The 22,087-nt window shown below is 35.8% G+C and overlaps 1 protein-coding gene across 3 annotated transcripts in view; it reads left to right on the plus strand.

Moving 5' to 3' along the window:
• The window catches only part of LOC150076909 (RCC1-like G exchanging factor-like protein), a 161,805-nt gene that overhangs the window by 114,976 nt on the left and 24,742 nt on the right, over positions 1–22,087 (plus strand). For all 3 annotated transcript variants that reach the window (XM_090386027.1, XM_090386026.1, XM_090386028.1), the window contains 3 exons: positions 3,722–3,792; positions 10,596–10,683; positions 21,860–22,033. In XM_090386027.1, the coding sequence (XP_090242153.1) occupies positions 3,722–3,792; positions 10,596–10,683; positions 21,860–22,033 (333 nt within the window). The remainder of the gene's footprint in view (positions 1–3,721; positions 3,793–10,595; positions 10,684–21,859; positions 22,034–22,087) is intronic.

A 22,087-nucleotide genomic window follows, 5' to 3' on the forward strand; every position in this document is an offset into this window, starting at 1 on the left:
CATATGGGTATCAGTAATTCCAGAGTAATCATCAACTGTGTGGTACTACACTCGGGGAAGTGGAAAATGAAAAAGACCTAGGGGTAATTGTGCAGTCAGATATTAAATTCTCTGAGCAGGGCAGACATGCTGCCAGGACGGCTCATGGGATTTTGTCAGTGATGCACAGAAACTTTGCTAGCAGGGATAAGAAGGTGATCATCCCTTTGTATAAGGCCATGGTTAGGCTGCATCTTGAGTACTAAATACAAGTCTGGAGGTCTTACTTTAGGAAGGACATAGATCTGCTGGAATGGGTTTAGAGAAGGGAAACCAAATTGGTGGAGGGAACAAAAGGGAGCTCTTACCTAGAAACGCTTCAGTTCTGCCAATTGCAACATCTGGAGACTAGATACCTGCAAGGGGATCTGATTTAGGTGTTTAACACTTTATATCTTTAAGGATTGAGTAAGCTGATTGTTAATGGCATTCTTCTTCTTGCTGAGACTACACACAGGAAGAATTATAAATTCAAGTTGAGAAAGGATGTGCAGATGTTTTTCTTCTGCCAGTAGCTGGTTGATTGTTGGAATAGGCTTCTGTCTGTTGTGGAAGTGGATGACTTGAATAAATTCAAGAAGGAACTAGACAAATTCTTGAAGGGTATGGATGGGTGAAGTGTGTATGTATTAATCATAAATTCAAGTTGAGAAAGTAGTAGTAGTGGCATTTGATGCAAGAAAACAAGTGTATGAGTTTATGCAGCATCAGCCAAAAAAAAAAAAAAAAATCACACCATTCCCTCCAAATGCCTGTCCAGTTCCTCCTTAAATTTATTTAACCTATCAACTTCCACAACGATAGATGGAAGTTTGTTCCAGCAATTAACCACCCAGCGGATAAATTTGCCTTTTATCCGCTTGCTAAAGGCAAATTTCCACACATCTATTCTACATCTGTCTTTTCTTAATTTGAATTTAAGCCCCCTTAGGTTCGTAATCTGAACAAGTGGAAGGATCCCATCAGAATTCAGTATGCTCAACCCATTCAAGGCCTTATACACCTCAATCAGATAACCACACAAGTGCCTAGTCTCCAGCCACTGCAATTTGCAGAACTTAAGCCTCTTGGTAAGAGGATCCCTTCATTCCCCTCACCAATCTTGTTGCCCTTCTCTGTACATGCTCAAGCAAATCTACATCCTTCCTAAAATGAGGCCTCCAGACCTGTACGCAGTACTCAAGGTGCGGCCTGACCATTGCCTTATACAGAGGGACAATCACCTCCTCCTCCCTGCTGGCAAAATTCCTATATATCATTGACAAAACCCCATGACCTGACCTGGCAGCCTGTCTGCATTGCTCAGAAAACTTCATATCTGACTGCACAATTATTCCCAGGTCTTTTTCATTTTCTACCACCTTAAGTGTAGTACCACACAGTTTGTACGTTTCTCTGGGGTTACTTCTACCCATATGCAGTACTTTGCATTTGTCAAGGTTAAACTTCAGTTGCCACTTCTAAGCCTATCTGCCCAAATTATCTAGATCCTGTTGCAGTAGCACACTTCCATTACTGTCATTAACAAACCTGCCAACCTTTGTATCATCTGCAAACTTCAACACTAAGCCTGATATACCTTCATCAGTATCATTGATAAATATACAAAACAACAGAGGACCCAACACCGAACTCTGTGGGACTCCACTAATAACATTAGTCCATGAAGAGCAGCACCCATTAATTACCACCCTCTGTCTTCTCCCACTCAACCATCCTTTTATCCATTGTAGCAACTTACCCTTAATACCATTCTTCTCCAGTTTGTACAATAGTCTTCCATGCACAACAGTGTCAAAAGCTTTCCTGAAATCCAAATATATGATATCAAAATTATTTTTTGCATCCAGTTCCTTTGTAACCACATCATAATATCCTATCAAATTTGTCAGACAAGACTTTCCCTTAACAAACCCATGCTGTGTCTGAATTATTGCTGCAGTCTTGTCTAGATGATCCTGCTATGCATCTTTAACCAATGACTCCATTATTTTACCCGGAACAGAAGTTAAACTAACTGGTCTGTAATTACTCGTGTCACCCTTCGATCCCGCTTTGTGAATTGGAGATACATTTGCACATCTCTAGTCCGTGGGGACCTCCCCTGAGTCCAAGGATGCCCTCATAATTATGGCTAAGGGTTTGCTTAGTTGCTTTGCTGCCTCCTTTAATATAACTGGATAGATCCCATCCACCCCAGGTGCCTTTCTTATGTTTAACTTGAACATTTTCTGTTCACTTTGCTTTTTTACAAAATCATTAAGCACCCTGCTACAATTTGATAACCTTCTGGCATTTTCAAACCTTAATAACTCCATGTGTGAATGTAGATGCAAAATACTCATTGTTTGTTTGCTTGCTATCTGAGCAGGATCATTGACAGTCGAACCATTGATATCAAGTGGACCAATCAGATTCATCCCCTTCCTTTTAGAGTTTATATAAGTAAAGAAATCCTTGCTGTTTTTCTTAGTATCCTTTGCCAAAGATTTCTCGTAATCTGTTTGCTTGCCTAACATCCTTTGTGACTTGAATACAGACTAGCTTATATCTGCCATAGGCTTCTGAGTCGCCTGATAATTTATATGCATCCCATGCATTTTTCTTCTCTGTCACGAGTCTCATTAGTTCATCTAATAACCATTTAGGCCTAAACCTTGAACAATTTTTCTTAATAGGTATGAAACTTTTAGTAGCTTCCACGATTATTTCCTTGAATGCTTCCCACTTAGAATTTGCTTTTGGTAACATCATCAGTTGAACCCACTGTACAGAATTTAAAAACTGTCTGAGACCACTGTACTCACCTTTATGGAAGAAAAAACCCTTTCCTTTACCCCTGATGGTATTTATATCTTTAAGTAAATCCCACATCAGTACACTGATCATACACGAATTATCACTGCTGATTACAAGATCAAGAGTATTACCCTCTCTGGTTGCCTCTCAAACATGTTGCTGCACAAAACAATCATCCAATAAATCCACAAAAGTCTTACTAGTGTATGAGTGACCAACCTACAAGTTGCAGTCAATATCTGGGAAGTTAAAATCCCCCATTATAAGACATTCTGATTTACTAGCCCACTCTATTTCTCTGTACAATTGTTCATTGTAGTCATTCGAGTCATTAGTCCTATAACACACTCCTACTCTTATTTTTGTTTTCGTAGTGCTTATATCACACCAAACTGACTCAACAGTGCACTGTTCATCTATATCAACTTGATGCACTTCTTTTGATTTTGTTTTTCTTAATTAACAGCATAACACCTCCTCCCTTCCTATCCTGTCTATCCTTTCTGTACACATTGTACTCCCCAAATTCCAATTCTGCATTCCTGATATCTGTGTGACACCACGTCTCTGATATCCCAACAATATCCACCTTTGATGTCTTGACCAACACTTCAAATTCATCAAATTTATTTACTATACTTCTAGCATTGGTATACATGCAAGTGATTTGTATTGCCACAGCACCATAGTGACAAATTTTGTAACTGATTTTTTTTTTCAATAAATGGCGAGCGCATTCTTTATTGTACTTGTTATCCAAATTTCTCTTCAGTATGAGCCTTAGAACTCGCTCCAGAACCCTCTACATAGGGATACTTTAATTTTAACAACCTGTGTGTGTGTTTATTTTTTTTCTTTACTGTGTATTTTGTTTAATTTTTAGATAAAGGAGACTTATTTGGCTGGGGGAATTCTGAATATGGACAACTGAATTCAGTCACCCCTGAAAAGCAGGTAGGAGTTTGATAGTTACATGTTATTATATTTTAGTGCTTTTCAAGTGAGTATGCTATTTGAAAACAATCCCTGAAATTTTTTGCTATTTGTTTTATCAATAGATTTGTATGCAGTTATTATTATTAGCCCTATGGTGCAAGGAAGCCTGAGGCTTATGCTGCACCAGCCAAAAAAAATTCTCCAGTTACCCTGAGAGAGAGAGAGAGAGAGAGAGAGAGAGAGAGAGAGAGAGTATCACCAAGAAAGAGAGAAGAATGATGATATCCAGCTCAGGACCCTGGGTGTGCCAAGCCCATACTCACCAGATGTGAGCACCTGGGGTCAAGCAGGTATTCTAGGCGTTTTCTTGAATATCAGCAGAATTTAAACTGGCCATCATATTGTTTTAAGCAATTTTATTACTTTTCTTGTCCTTGGATGATACTATGTTTATATGAACTAGGCAAGTTGCAAAACTACTTGTCGATACTTTTCAATTCATATTTATCATTTAGTAACATAAAAATCCTTATTATATAGAATAATATTTATATGCTTAACTTGCTTATAAATTAATAACCTCATGCCTTAATTAACAACTATATTGTGCATAAGCAACCTACCAGGGGCCCCCATCTAGTGAGTATGGGCTTGGCACACCCAGGGTCCTGAGCTGGATATATGTTGGTGCAGCATAAGTCTCAGGCTTCCTTGCATCATATGGCTAATAATAATAATAATAATAATTTATCCTTGCTTCTTGTTCTTAGATTTTTAATATTTTTGAACTATTACATTTAATTCCATTGTAATTTTTAAATGATTGAAACTGTGGTTTTAGTTAAAATCAATGTCTTTTAATGAATGAATAATTAAAAAACTAATTTCGCTTTATTAGGCAGAATGTTCTAGTTATCCCGTGTTTTTAAATCTCATTTAAAAACTTTCCTCTCTAATAGAGTATGCTGTTTTCCTTTATCAAGTTTTTGGTCATTTGTCAATAATCAGAATTGCTACATAAAGATGATACACCCTGAAGCATTTCTTCTGAATATCTGGAACCTGTTTTTTTTTTTTTTTATATATTGTTGATCTGTTGATTTTTAGTAATTGCCATAATTAAACAGATAATTATATTAGCAATAAAAGCAAATAGTCATGTTCTTTTATAGCAACAGCTCACAGCCCTCATGCTAATGTGCAATGCAAGCTTATCCAGTGTGAGAGTCTTAACAAATCCTGTAACATATAGTTACGGTCATATGATTGTAACATACATGTAAAAATGTTTATTGTCAACCTCCCCAGACATTTCCCAATGAATTACACCAGAAAAATCTTTGACAAATGTTTTCTATTTACTTATTATGACCATCTTATGCTCTCTCTCTCTCTCTCTCTCTCTCTCTCTCTCTCTCTCTCTCTCTCTCTCTCTCCCTCTCTCCCTCTCTCTCTCTCTCTCTCTCTCTCTCTCTCTCTTTGGGACTAATCTCATTAATAAAACCTTCAAAATTAGTGACTTAGGTATCATCCTTCACCATCATGCCACATAAGGACCTCACTTTTTTGCCTTTAATCTCGCTGTTCAAAGACTTAGTTTACTTTAATGTATGCTTGAGGATTTTACAGTTGTTGTTTCTGTGATTACTATTAGCAAAATGATCATTCTCCCATTTCTGGAAATGCAGTTCAAGTTTGGCCTCCTTACTTGTTGGTCACATTAAAGTCTTGAAAACTCCAATTCAGTTTTCTTAGACTTATCTGCTATATATCTTGCTTGTACTGTTATACTAAGTACTACAATGATTGATGCACCCATTATCTATCCTGCCTTTAAAACATTGATGTGCTGTACTGGATATTAGCCATTTGTATAAACTTATCTCTGACCCCATTTATTCTTCCCAGCATATGAAAAATATCTATCCTCTTAGACACTGCTATACATTTGTATTAGATAAACCTTTTACAAATCATTTAGCTTCTCAGTTTTGTAATAAAATAACAAAATCATTCATTGGGATGAATTTGAACACGTTCTTGTCAAATACAAAACTTAAAAAAGAGATGTTGCTCTCATTTCTGAAAATTCCCATGCAACTAATCGAAACTTTCATTGCCTTGATTATCATATAACTTTTGCAGTATCATTTTACTTTTACTGTTCTTTTTCAGAACAATATTTTTTTTTTCATTAATGCATAATGTAAAGCAGCTTTTAATTGGAATTTGCTATACCGGTTGTTCCCTAACATTCTCTTTTTTGGCGTGTAATGATAAGGTATATACTGCACATATTTTTAAAATGTTGCGTTATTTAAAGAACTATTTTCTGTTTCTGGCAACAAATAAATTAAATAAATATGTAGTGATTGATACTGATTTGAGCTAATAAAATACCCTGTGCTGTTAATTGCTTTGATGTACCTGGCACCTCCAAATCATATCATCTTTTAGGGTGCTAGTGATCCATGTAATTGTGACTTACAGAATTTTAGAAGTGTTATTCCTGTTATCTTTATTATTCATAATTCTTCCTGAATATTTACTTGCAAAATCTTGGAATTTGTAATAAGCTGTCTTAATAAGCTAACTTAAATATTTTCCATTCTTCAGCTCAAGTCGTATTAGCATTTATGGATTTAAAGCACTGTTATTGCATTATACAACCTGAAACTTTCAACACATCATTTCTGCTTGTGTATGCAGTAGCAGTAATTCTAAAGATGAGCAATAATTGAAATAAAAAAATGTTAAAATCATCAACTTTGTATAATGTACCTAAATATGTTGGTCGTTTGTATAATTTAAAGCATCCTCTTTGGAATGTGAAGCAATTTGCAGATGTTCAGAGATACCGCTAGTAATGCAAATAATACATTAGTGTGCTGCAAGACAGATGCTTGGTGCATATAAATTTTTCATGGGAGCAATACACAACTTCAGAACTGCATTGATTTAATGTAAAAACTGTGGTTTGTCTAAAATGTGATTATAGGTTGTAATCTCTATATTGTACAGTAGCTGTTTTGTGTGCCTCACAAGAGAAAAAATAAATTGGATTTCAGTTGTGGGTGAATGTAGTAGCCATGCAGAAGGTTCTCTGTGGATACAACGGTACTAGTATGATTCATTCAGTCATTCTCTGATCTGCCCTCCCTCCCAAATGAAGGCGCTCCATCATGTTCAAAGAACATCACAGCATGAACACTTAAAGTAACATCCTCCAACATTATCGATAAAAACTCAAGATTTTATTTCAGTGTTGGAATACTCAAACAAATTATACACTCAGATTAAGAAAGCTGCCACAGTGTTAACTCAAAATGCTATTCAACCAAAAAAGGCATATTGTGCACTGAGCCCCCTTCCCCGATATAATTGTATTAGTATTAATAGTGGCAAATGATGCAAAAAAAGCATCAGCCAAAAAAAAAACCCTTACCGACTTTGAGAGTGTGCACATGACCCCGAGATTGTACAAACATTCATTCACTAGATTGGCATTCATTGTTGGTGCACAGACGTGTATGGGATTGCTGCTGGCATTTTTCGAGTTTAAAAACTGTTGATTCTAAGATAGGGTGTAGCCTTGTACTCTTGCAGTGATTTAAGGCTTTTGGACAGCTTGATATATTTAACGATTCTAACCAAAGGCTGTGACGATAGTGCCAGATTGGTCAATCACCTCACAATCACATAACCAGTCTTATCTTTTTTTGAATTTTAATCTTTCCATGGCGCACTATAACCTTGCTGTTTTTGCGCTACAAAAAATCAAAATCAAATCAAATGAAATCAACCTCACAATCGCATCTGGGATTAAGGTCATGATGAGTTCACCAGAAATGTTCTACATGATTGGGGAGTGTTCAGTGTCACCTAGGCAAATCGATCTATCATGTTCTGCGAGGCAATCCTGAAGGCATCTTGAGCTCTCCCCTATATAGCAACTGCCACAATCGTGGCATGTTACTCGGTATACTATTCCACTACGTAACAGAGGAGCAATGGGAGTTTTTACATTTGAGACCAGAGAACGTAAAACCTTTGTTGTCGAGCCAATTGTATGTCTGGCACTTACCGTGCCCGCCAACAGCGAAAATTTATTAACTTAACCATAGAAGCTCACTCTTCAAGAGCAAAAGCACATCCTACTAATAATGTTAATTTCATTCTGAATTTAAGCAGCAAGTGATTGACCTCTGAACAGATTAATGTTCTTACCTCCAGTATGAATTTTGGCTTTTTGCCGTCGAGACCACCAGTCACACAATCTGGAAAGACAGTTGTAGAATAGATGTGTGTAAATTTATCTTTAGCAGCAATCAGTTCCAGTTGATTGCTGGAACAAACTTCCAACTGTTGCTGTGGAAGTTGATAGCTTTAATAAATTCAAGGAAAAACTAGACAAAGTTTTGCAGCAAATGGATGGGTAAAATGAATTTTTTTTTTTTTTTGGCTTATGCCGTATAGCAGTGGTTTTCAACCGGGGTGCCACAACAACATTCCGGGGGTATCACGTAATTTGGGTTTAAGTTACTTAAAACGTATTATTTTTAAAATTTATATGTTTATTTCATTATAAAAAGGTGTACAGTATCTTTTTAATTTTGTGGTGATCTATAATTGATGTTTACTTAATACCTCTATATAAAGAATAAAATTATATACTGTATATATATAATTTGTATTATGAAATGTAATTTTTATAATTATATTATTGTAATAAATATCATATAACATATTCTTGTTATATGGTTTTTAGGAGCATTAGCAACTAAGGCCATATTGCTCCAGGAATATGCGGTGGTCATTCCCTGACCTTTCTGCATCCTCCGTATTTGGTGGTGACGGGCTCGAACCCCGGTCTAATCAAGAAGCGTGTGCTACGAACTACTGCTCCTTCCCACCTGGCTACGGAGGCGCCTCATATAACATATATTTTAATATTATATATATATACGGATATATACAGAGAGAGAGAATTAGATCCAACAGGCACAAAATTGAGAAGGGGTGCCACAAAATAAAATCAGTTACTTAGGAGTGCCGTTATTAAAAAAAGGTTAAACCACTGCTGTATAGTAATAGTAATTGTGGCACGTGATGCAAAAAAGCAAGCGTGTGAGCTTACGTAGCATCAGCCAAAAAAAAAAAAAAAGAAAGAAATTCACACAACCAGAACTAGACAAATATTTGGAGTGAAATGGATGGGTGTTTTTTTTTTTTTTTTTTTTTGGCTGATGCTATATAAGCTTGCTTTCTTGCATCATATGACCTGCTAATGCTAATCCATCTTCGACTTACCAGATTTCTGAAAACTCTTTTATAGAGTGTCAATTGTCCAATTCTGTTTATATTTTAACTTCATTACATTTATCTATATATCAAATGACAATTGTAAATATGATTGTAAATCAGTACTGTAAATTGTATATATATTACTATACAAATAAACTATGTAATTATTCTCCTTGCACCCCTCTAGCTTGCATGCTGTACAAGGGATGATTGTAAAAATCAATAAACTGAATAAATAATAATATCAGCAGAGTTTCTCCAAGACATCAAGACAGAAATATATAATACAGTGAAACATTTTTACCACCCTGTTTTATTTAATTACTTATTAACTTACAACTAAAATGTGATGCTCGAAAAAGGTTTCTCTACTGAGCTATATTCTTTAATTGCCATAGTGTAAATTCTGCTTTGCCATTCCTTGGAAATGTATAATAGTAGTAGTAGTAATAGTAGTGGCATGTGATGCAAGAAAGCAAGTGTATGAGCTTATGCAGCATCAGCCAAAAAAAAAAAAAAAATCTTTCTATAATAGTTGATGATAATAATCGAAAGTTGATGATAATAATAGAAAGATAATAATCTTTCTATAATAGTTGATGATGATGTGTGCACTTACCTAGTACAGCTGTATAGTAAATTCAGTCTACATACCGATCGCTCAGGTTCTATTTCCATTGATATAACTTTTGTATTATTATTACTCTTGATAATGTAAAAGAGGAATAAATAATTTGGTTCTTATAGCATTATTAACCAGTAAAAAAGTGTTATAAAACCTTTGTTATAAAAGTTAAAATTTAATGCCATTGTTGCATATGAAATATTATTTTTGCAGTGTCCATAATGTTGTTGAGCAGGGGGAGGGGAATAAGTAAGCATTTCTGCTATTAGCTGTTCTAAACTTCTGAAAGTTGGAATGTGAATATGAGTACTTTGAAAAATTTTAAAAACTATAACCATTTTGAGCTTGATATTTTATTTCTTGGTGCTTATGGAATTATTGGGATGGAAAAGAATTCCATATTATGAGAAATATTCATAAATGGTTGCACATATAAGTATTCAAATATATTCCGGCACAACCAATAGGTCAGTAGAGTTTACAATAAATCATCAATACAAATGTTAATCGTATTTAGCAGTCATAGGCTCGAACCCTGGTCCACTCAGAGAATGTGCTACTGCACTTGCATTCCTGACCACTTGGCTATGTCTGTGATGTGATGTCATGAAGAAACACCAGATCTAATCTGACGACACTGGCATTTAAAAATCATCATTGAATCTTTTAAGTTACAATTACTGCTGATTAAATGAGTTAAAGTTAATTATATGATATTTTTCTCTTAGGTAAAATAGAATTTGTAGTATGCTTCTTGTTCCTCTCACCCAATACTTTAATTTTATATTATTTATAATGCTATATTAGTTAACTTGAAAATTTCAAATGCAACTAAAAAGATATATTTTTAATTTAATTACTTTTATTATACTTTATTATTATTATTTTTCAGCTATGTATCTCCGCCCATATTAAATTGAAGAATATTGAAAGAATTATTGCAGCAGCAGCAGGTGGATCTATGTGTTCAGTTGTTAATGGTAGGTTGTTAATATTCACAATATACTGAGTTTTCTAATTTTAATTTCTCTATTGATTCATTTTTTGGCTTCTTTCCATTTAGTTTCAGCCACTTCTTTATTTTATATCACCACCTTTTCCATGGGTTTCTCTGGTCTTATACCCTCTACTTGATGTTCAATCTAGACATCTTCTAATCCAGCTTTTCTCAAACTGTGTTCCACGGAACACTAGTGTTCAGTAAGATGTGAACTAGTGTTCCATGAAAAATTATAATTAATAATTAAAGAAATAAAATAACTTTTGCATATTTGTAGTTTACACCACTTTTGTATCATTATAATTTTTAACATTTTTTTTTTTTTTTCGATTATTAATATACTGGCCTAGACTAATAATCAAATAGACCGCGGAACACTTTATTTTGGTGGCCCTTTGCATAAAGAAGTATGCGTAGAGGTAATGACATCTACGAAAAAGTAGCAATGTAGTGGTCTAATATGCCATTTGTATGCAATTTAGCCTGGAGTAGGGGTTGAAGGAGAGGGGTAAGTGAGCCGATATCATAACTAAACTCACTTCCTTGTATAAATCTTTTTTGATAATTATCAGTATTTTGAAATACTATTATTAAAATAAATTACCATGGATTTGTGGTTAAAAAAAGATCTTTAAAACGAGAAGCAAGTACTTCTAGTAGTGCAACAGTGGTCGATGAAAACGAACACAATATTGTCACATTTCAAAGTGAGGTGAACAGTCGCACCTCTTTTGTTTCCCAAAAATCCGAAGTGAAAAAACAGGAACCAACTAATAAAAGACCAAAACGAAAGTATGATGCAGTTATTTGAATTTCAAATGTGTTGGAAATGAAGATGCTCCTGATGCACAGTTTGTCGTAATAAAATATTAGCAAACAGTTCTTTGGGTCCCGCTAAACTTGTGTTTCCTAAGTGTTCCATAAATATATTGTGAAATGAAAAGTGTTCCCATGACTAAAAAAAGTTGGGAAATGCTGTTCTAATCCATCATATTCTTGCATTATGGACATTTGACTATCCCATCTTGTTTTTCTTGATTTTTTTTTATTATATTCTTAACTTTGTTGTTTTTCTGTCTCTTATGTTACTGCCAATCTTTTCTGCAGAAAATATTAAAAATATTAGCAGTGACAAATGATGCAAAGAAGAAGCAAGCCTATACAGCATCAGCAAAAAAAAAAAAAAAAACAACCTGACACCTCTGATTTCATTTATTCATTCTTTCTAATAGTTTTTCTAGTTCTGTTGAATTTATTTAAGCTATCAATTTCCACAACTACAACAACAACAACAGATGGAAGTTTGGTCCAACAATCAACTACCAATTGGCTAAAGGCAAACTTCTGCACATCTATTCTGCAACCATCCTTCCTCAGTTTGAATTTGTGCCCCTAATATGTGTGGTCTGAGTAAAATGAAGAATCCCATGAGCATTGAGCTTGCTCAATCCATTGAAATCCTCAAACACCTCAATCAGATCACCTCACAGGTGTGTAGTCTCCAGACAATTTGCAGAACTGAAGCCTTTATTGGTGAGAGCACCCCTTTGTTCCACTCACCAATCTCTTTGCCCTTCTCTGTACTCATTCCAGCAGCCCCACATCCTTCCTAAAATGAAGCCTCCGGACCTGTATGCAGTACTCAAGATGTGGCTTGACCATTGCCTTACGCAATGGGATAATCACCTCCTTATTCCTGATAGCAAAGTTCCTGTATATCATTGACTAAACCCCATGAGCTATCCTGGCAGCCTATCTGCATTGTTCAGAGAACTTCATATCTGACTGCACAACTACCCCAGGTGTTTTTGATTTTCCACTAGCCTGAGTGTTATAATACCACACATTGATACATTACTCTGGGGTTACTGCCACCCATATGCAGTACTTTGCATGTATCAATTTTAAAGTTCAATTGCCATTTCTCAACACGTCTGCCTAACTTTTCTAGATACTGTTGCAGTTTTATTTATCGATGATATTGATGATGCCTTCATCAATATGATTGATAAATATAGAAAACAACAATGGGCCCAACACCAAACCTCATAATAACATTAGTCCATTGATTACCACTCTGTCTTCCCCCATTCAACCATCCCTTTAGCCATAGGAGCAACTTGCTGTTAATGCCACACTGCTTCAATTTGTACAGCAATCTTTTATGTGCAATGTTATCAGAAGCTTTTCTGAAATCCAAGCATATAACATCAAAATTATTATTTGCATCCAGTTCCTTTGTTACCATGTCATAGTAACCAATCCAATTGGTCATGGTGTGTCTGAGGTATAATTGTGGCCTTCTCTAAATGATCCCGCATTACTATTTTTACCAGTGACTCCATTACTTTTCCTGCAACAGCAGTTCAACTAATAGGTCTGTAATTACTCCTTTGATCTCCCTTTCTGAATACATTCACACATCTCCTGTCCACAGGGACCTCCCATGAATCAGAGAATGCTCTCATAATAATGGCTAAGGGTTTGCTTACTTCCTTTGCTGACTCCTTTAATATAACCAGATAGATTCCATCCCCTCCAGGTACCTTTTTTATGTTTAACTTCAACAATTTCTCTTACACTTTCCTCTCACTTATCACATAATTATTTAGCTCCAGTAGTGTAGCTACCCTTTTTCGGGCTCAGAGGCAAAGAACACGTTCGGGTCCCTACTTAATTAATGAAAATTGCAAAAACAGGAGACAGCCAAATATGCCGGGCCACTAAAGGACCTGGGCCCAGAGGCAATTGCCTTGCCTGCTACAGTGGTGTAGCTACATGGTAGCTACACCACTGTTTAGCTCCTTCTTAGATTTTGATGACCTTCTGGCATCCCCTCTCTAAAGAATTTCTCGTGTGAATGTAGATGCAAAATTTAGTTTGTCAACAACCTGAACAAACTCTAATAGTTAAACTATTGACATCAAGTGGACCAATGTAATTCAACCCCTTCCTTCTATTGTTATTATAAGTAAAGAAGCCTTTAATGCTTTTCTTGACATTCTTTGCCAGAGATTTCTCATAATCTGCCCTTATCCTGCCTAACCTCATTTGTGACTTGATTACAGACTGATTTATAACTACCATAGTATTCTGTATTACCTGATAATTTATATATAAATCTCACATATTTTTCTTATTTGCCACGTCTTGCCTTATGAAAACAAAGATCCTTCTCTTTACCCTTAACAGTAGTTATGTCTTAAATAAAACCCACATTAATGCAGTGTGATCATTGCAACTCAGAGGATCTTTTTCCTGAAGACTCTTAATGCATGAAGAATCACTACTGATAATCAGATAAAAAGCATTATTCCTCTTGTTATCTCTCTAAGATGCTGCTCTAGAAAACAGTCATCCAATAAATCCATAAACACCTTGCCAATGTGTGAGTGACCAACCCAAAAGCTCCATTCAATATCTTGTAAGTTAAAATAATAGTAGTAATGGCAAATAATGTAAGAAAGTAAGCTTATATAGCATCAGCCAAAAAAAACATAGTCCACCCATCCATATCCTCCAAGAATTTGTCTAGTTCTCCCATGAATTTATTCAGTCCATCTATTTCCACTAAAGATGGAAGCCTCTTCCAACAATCAACCACCTGCTGGCTGATGGCAAACTTTTGCACATCCATCCTGCAATCATCCCCCTCGTATATAGTGTCAGCAAGTGGAAGAATACCATTAATATTCATCTTACTCAATCCGTTCAATGCTTTAAACACCTCAATCAGATTTCCCTGCAGGTGCCTGGTCTTGAGACTCTGCAATTTGCAGAACTGAAGCCTTTTTAGAGCACTTTTTTGTTCCCTTTACCAATCTGGTGCCCTTTCTTGCACCTATTCCAGCAGATCTTTCCTAAATTGACTCATCCAGATCTGTGTACTGTACTCAAGATGCAACCTTACCATACCTCATACAAAGGGATAATCACCTCGTTATCCCTGCTAGCAATATTTCTGTATATCATTGACAAAACTCCATGAGCTCACCTGGCAATTTGTGTGCACTTCTCAGAAAATTTCATGTCTGACTGCACAATTACCCCCTGATCTTTTTCATTCTCCACTACCCTCTGTGTAATACCACACATTTGGTAAGTTACTCTGGGGTTACTGCTACTATTTGCAGTACCTAGCATTTTTCAGTGTTAAACTAACTTCAACATTGATCCAATTTTCTTAGATCTTGTTGCAGTAGCTTACCCCTGATGATTGTTATTAACCACCCTGCCAACCTTTGTGTCATCTGCGAACTTAGAAATTAAGCCAGATATACCTTCATCAATATCATTGATAAATATTGAAAACAATAATGGACTCAGCAGTGTACCCTGGGGAACTCCACTAATAATATTAGTCCATGAAGAGCAGTGTCCATTGATAAACACTCTTTGTCTTCTTCCACTTAACCATCATGTGGAAGAAGACAAAGTTAATACATGGATAAACATGAGCATAATGCCAAATTGCTCCAATTTATATAACAAACTTTTATTTACAAAACTATCAAGAACCTTCCTGAAATAGTATATGATGTCAAAATTATTTTTTGCATCCAGTTCCATGGTCATTGTATTATAGTTATCTGTCAGATTGGGTAGAGAAAACTGCACCATGACATAGCCATGCTGTGATTGAAGTATAATTGTGTGCCTATTCAAATGGTCCTGCATTACTTCTTTAACCAGATTCCATTATAAGTATAGAAGTCTTTGTTGTTTTTCTCTGCATTCTTTGCCAGAGACTTCTTATAATCTGCCTTAGCTTGCCTAACCTCCTTTTCAACGTGATTACAAACTAATTTATATCTACTATAGGCTTCTCTATCACCTGACAATTTATATGCATCCCATGCACTTTTATTCTGTGCCACCTGTCTCAGTAGTTCATCTGACGTCCATTAAGTCTAAGGCTTGAACAGTATTTCTTTATTGGTATGAAAAGCCTAGTAGCTTCTTTCATTGCTTTCCTGAATACTTCTCATTTAGAATTTGCTGTTGTTAACATCATCAGTTGGTCCCACTGCACACAATTTATAAACTGTCTGAGACCTCTGTAGTCCCTTACAAAAGCAAAAGCCTTTCCCTTTACCCTTGACAAGTAGTTATGTGTTTAGTTATATTTCACATTAGTATATAAGGATTTTTTTTTTTTTTTTTCAATTAAAACCCCAAACACAAGCAGCACTATTAGAATCTAATAGTACTTAGTACTTTGCTTGAGCTGACGGTCGAGAAAATGAAAGAAGATACTTGTTGACATTAGACTTGAACTTTTGTAGATTGTGATTTTCAGGAAATACATATGAAGGAAGGTTGTTCCAGAAAACGGAAGTTGAATGAATAAATGAGGAAGAAGAAAAGTTGGTTCTGTGAGTTTGAAGTTGTACAGTAAAAGCATGTTGACCAGTTATGACAAATGTTGAGACTGCTTTGGAAAAGACAGAGGGAATTATAGCAGCCAACTCAGAAGAACAGTGACCATGCAAGTATCTAGAAAAAGCATGCAGCAAAAACAATGTCTGTGAGACAGAGTGGAACGACTCTGTTAGAGATGCGTCATTAACTACCCTAACTGCCCTCTTTTGAATTTAATCTAGAAACCTGAGAGAGGTTTTGGAGGCACTGCCTCAGATGTGGCTTGATGGTAGGGTGGATTTGCAATTTGTACAGAGTGAGCAACTGTTTGGAAGAAAAGTAATGCTGAGAAAGAGTAAACCCAGTTATTTAGAAGCAGAGAAAGCAATATTTGTATTGTGCTTATGCCTAGAGAGATTAGAAGTCAGGGTAATCCCCATAGAGATGTATTACCTTGTGTAGAAATCAGAATATGATCAAAGATAAGCATAGGAGCATTTAATTAAATTCCGCATTAGTAAATTAGAAAAATGCATGGGATGCATATAAATTATCAGGTGATACAGAACCCTATGGTAAATCCTCCATTATAAGACATTCTGATTTACTGGCCCACTCTGTTTTTCTGTATAGTTGTTTGTTATTCTTATCACAGTCATTAGGTCTATAACACACTCCTACTCTCATTTTTGTTTTCCCCGGCTTATGTCACTCCAAACTGACTCAGTATTGCACTGGTTACTCATGTTGACTGGATGCACTGCCTTGGATTTAATATGTTTCTTAACTAATAACATAACCCCTCCATCCTTTCTGTCCGTACTGTATGCATTGTACTCCCTATATTCAAATTCAGCATCACTTATGTCTGAGGCGCCTCCGTAGCCAGGTGGGCAGGAGTAGCAGTGCGTAGTAGCACACGCTTCGTGATTAGACCTGGGTTCTAGCCCGTGACCACCAAATACGGAGGATGCGGAAAGGTCAAGGAATGACTACCGCATATCCCTGGAGCAATATGGCCTTAGTTACTAATTCTCCTAAAAAAAAAAACAAATAACAAATAACTTATGTCTGAGTGTCACCATGTCTCTACTGTCTCTACATATGCATTTAATGACTTAGCCAGTACTTCAAATTCATAAAATTTATTTACTATTCTCCTAACATTAGTGTACATGCAAGTATACATGCATCCATTCTTACTCTTAATTACCCTAATTAAGAACAGTGCAAGAATCACTTCCTCCTCTGCCTGTGGCTCTATTTAATCTCTTAGTCTGTATATTCCGATCAGCTATCAGTTTTCTGACCCACCTAACACTGCCTCGATAGCATCAGAAAATATTCTTTTGTTATTGTTATTTTTTGGTTTTTAGGAGCATTAGCAACTAAGGCCATATTGCTCCGGGATATGTGGTGGTCATTCCCAGACCTTTCCGCATCCTCCGTATTTGGTGGTGACGGGCTCGAACCCCGGTCTAATCGAGAAGCGTGTGCTACGCACTGCTGCTCCTTCCCACCTGGCTAAAAAATATTCTTTTACCCCTTCTATTTAAGCGTATCCCATTCCTGTAAAAACAGTCTGTCCTGTTAACAAATACAGACCACCCTGAGAAAAATTTTACCCCTTAATCCTTGCACAGTCTCTTCAGAGCCAAATTGATCGACAAGGCTCTCAGCATGTACTCCCTCCTATCCTGTCTTGGTAGGAATGTAGATACTTTCAAATTTAATCTGAATTCGTGACTTTTTCACAACATTGCCCTGTTGTATATCTAAGGATTACTTATTAAGTAATCCTTAGATATATACTGTTAATATCATTAATGCCCATTTGTACAACAATATCACTTTTCAGTGATGTCAATCTACTTTTACTCCTGGCAGACATACCTGGTCCTATTCCACCCATCCTTTTTGCACTTCATTATGGGAGTTAGTAAATGTTATGCATATAAATAAGATGCTTTCTCTCTCTATAGTATGAAATGTATTTGCATAATATGAAGATGCTAATTTGAGTTTTCATCTTTAATTTTCATCAGTTTCATTTCAGTTAAAACAAAATTATGCCAGTGCATTTTTTCTTTCTTCATTTAAGACAGTAGTTTTGAACTGTTTGACTTTATGCAGTGTGTGTATGTGTGTGTTTGCATGTGCACATGCACACACATATATATATATATATATATATATACAAGGGGTACTAGAAAAGTTTTGCAATATGACGCAACAATGAATCACAGGAAGCTGCTTGTTGCTGCATGTTGAGACATGTTCATACATGCATAGTAGCCGCAGCGCCAAGTCGATGGGCTCAGTTATTCATTAGTAGTGAGAGTGTAAAGTGCTTGCGATGGCATCGTGGTCACGAAATGAGATAAGGACAGTTTTGCGGTATAATTTCGTGCGTGGTTTAACCATAGACCAGTGCTTAGAAGAAATGACTCTTGCACTAGATGATGATTGTCCACATCGTACAACGATATTCAGGTGGTATAGAGAATTCCAAAGGGGAAATTTCACTCTGGAGGATTCGGAGAGCCCGGGAAGGCCACGAACGTCAGTTACAGAGGAAAACATTACTGCTGTGAGGAAAATGCTTGACGAAAACAGGCGAGTGACCTACCAACAGATAGAGGATACTTTGGGCCTAAATGCACCAGCAATTCGTTCGATTCTGCAAGATCATTTGCACGTGAAGAAACTTTGTTCTCTCTGGGTGCCGCATCAACTGACTGAAGAGCAGATGACACGACGTGTGACTTGGTGCTGGGAGATGTTAAAAAAGTTTGATAAGGGACAATCTCGGTATGTGAACAACATCGTGACAGGTGACGAGACTTGGCTGTACTATTACGATCTGCCGACCAAGGCTCTAAACAAAGTTTGGGTCTTTGATGATGACGACAAACCCGTAATTGTCAGAAAATCCTGATCTGTAAAGAAGAAAATGATAGCTGTATTTTTCAAATCGAGTGGAATTGTGGAACGTGTCGTTTTGGACACGCAGAAGACAGTCACAGCTAAGTGGTATACTGAACAATGCCTGCCTAAAGTCATTGGATCTATGAAGAACCTGCCGCCAAAGTCAAGAATGGACACCTGGTACCTCCATGACGATAATGCTCCAGCTCACCGTGCCAAAGCCTGCACTGAATATTTGACCACGACAGGACTGAAACTTCTCGAGCACCCTCCCTACAGTCCAGACCTTGCTCCCTGCAACTTTGCACTGTTCCCGCATGTGAAAATGAAGCTAAAAGGGAGGCGGTTTTCCAGTGATGAGGACCTTCTACGGGCTTGGGACAACGAGTGTGCTTTACTCCCTAGTGAAACTTGGCAGAACTGGTTTAAAGATTGGTTTCGGAGGATGGAGAGGTGTATTGAATGTAGAGGAAATTACTTTGAAAAAATTAAATAAACAAAGCTGTATTGCAAAACTTTCCTAGTACCCTTTGTATATATATATATATATATATATATATACATATATATATATATATATATATATATCCATTATTCTAAATTAAATAAAACATAAGCCAGTAGTATGGCAAAAACTGTAGAGCGAAAATTAACATAAAAATAACCCAAATAAACAATCGAACGAAAAGAAAGAATAGATATAAATAGTAGCCCAGAAACCCTAATATAATTTCGATCTTTAAATCCAATTAACAAAAACTATACAAATTTTAGGATAATGCCAATTAGTTATTAATTTAGCGGTACCCCCCCGAGAGGTACCAGTTCCAAAAGACGTGAAATATCACCCAAAAAGGATTAAAGGAACTGCCAAACGATAACAAAATCAAAATAAACTAAAATAAAATAGACTGACCATCATGCCCCATATCGACAGAGGACCACGAGGCCAATAATGGTCATGGAATCGCTACATTTCAATCGTCATACAAAACATCGCAAAGGCGGAAATATCGAAGAACCAAACCACCCTTCCATTCTCCGATAGATCAACCAATGCAGAGGATTTGCATGGCGGTGGTCCTTATGCAGCGAAAATAAACTATAGAACAGACAGCACTCTAAAGCAGAGCCACACCACTGACATACTGTAAGCTGAATCAGCTTATATTAAAGAAAAAAAGGAAATAGATGGCGGCACAGGCGTTGCTAAATTAGCATATCGACCCATTACTATTGAATTATATTAAATGTTGACGAAAATTAAATTATAATAAAAAATTAAAATAATTAAGCATTCATTAGAGGCAGCAACTTGCAATTCCTCCATATGAAGCCGAAATATATACTATCATTGAATTATATTGAATAAAGTTAAATTATAATGAAATGAATAAATAATTAAGCATTCATTAGAGGCAGCGACATGCAATTCCTCCATATGAAGCTGAAATACATCCATTATTCTAAATTAAATAAAACATAAGCCAGTAGTATGGCAAAAACTGTAGAGCGAAAATTAACATAAAAATAACCCAAATAAACAATCGAACGAAAAGAAAGAATAGATATAAATAGTAGCCCAGAAACCCTAATATAATTTTGATCTTTAAATCCAATTAACAAAAACTATACAAATTTTAGGATAATGCCAATTAGTTATTAATTTAGCGGTACCCCCCCGAGAGGTACCAGTTCCAAAAGACGTGAAATATCACCCAAAGAGGATTAAAGGAACTACCAAACGATAACAAAATTAACAAAGCGATTAACAAGATTAACAAAGCGATTCCATGACCATTATTGGCCTCGTGGTCCTCTGTCGATATGGGGCATGATGGTCAGTCTATTTTATTTTAGTTTATTTTGATTTTGTTATCGTTTGGTAGTTCCTTTAATCCTCTTTGGGTGATATTTCACGTCTTTTGGAACTGGTACCTCTCGGGGTACCAGTTCCAAAAGGATTCTCGGGATTTAAAGATCAAAATTATATTAGGGTTTCTGGGCTACTATTTATATCTATTCTTTCTTTTCGTTCGATTGTTTATTTGGGTTATTTTTATGTTAATTTTCGCTCTACAGTTTTTGCCATACTACTGGCTTATGTTTTATTTAATTTAGAATAATGGATGTATTTCAGCTTCATATGGAGGAATTGCATGTCGCTGCCTCTAATGAATGCTTAATTATTTATTCATTTCATTATAATTTAACTTTATTCAATATAATTCAATGATAGTATATATATATATATATATATATATATATATAGACAAAAAGGTAAATATCAGTATATTTGTGTATAAGGTAGGGGAGATGAGCTATCAGGTGTAATAACCATGGAAGAATAGGGAGAACCTGTAAGTAAAAAATCAATTTACCTGAAATAAAAATAAAATGCAATTAATAATTATTGTAAGCACCTAACGCTGTGGGTCCTAGGACCTTAACTACTACAACATTTTCCTAGGATCCACAGCATTAGATGCTTACAATAATTATTAATTGCATTTTATTTTTATTTCAGGTAAATTGATTTTTTGCTTACTTACAGATTCTCCCTGTTCTTCCATGGTTATTACACCTGATAGTTCATCTCCCCTACCGTATACACAAATATACTGATATTTACCTTTTTTGTCTATTATTCATTATGGTTGCTGGTCCTTTCTGCGTTTACTGTAGTACCCGGATCCATAACCTAGTCTTATATATATTTTATAAATTTTGCATAAACTCTAATAGCTCATTCCTGTTTGATAAGACTTTCGTAATTTCATTGCATCTTTATCAAATTTATTATAATAATAATAATAATAATAAATTATATATATATGTATATGCACTTTATTTTATTTTTTTTTTAGAAAAAGGACAAGTATTTGTATGGGGTTATGGTATTCTTGGTCAGGGGCCAAATGTTTCTTACCTTCAAACACCAACATTATTACCTGAACCTCTCTTTGGATGTAATGAATTCAATCCATCAGTGAAGGTTTCCCATATTACTTGTAGCCTAAGTCACTTTGCTGCTGTTACAAGTAAGTAGTGATGGTTCACACCAAAAACATTATCATGACAAAGTAACATAACCA

Source organism: Mastigoproctus giganteus, chromosome 12 (genome assembly GCF_048544385.1).
Source record: "Mastigoproctus giganteus isolate SK-2022 chromosome 12, ASM4854438v1, whole genome shotgun sequence".
In the NCBI taxonomy this organism is placed as follows: domain Eukaryota; kingdom Metazoa; phylum Arthropoda; class Arachnida; order Uropygi; family Thelyphonidae; genus Mastigoproctus; species Mastigoproctus giganteus.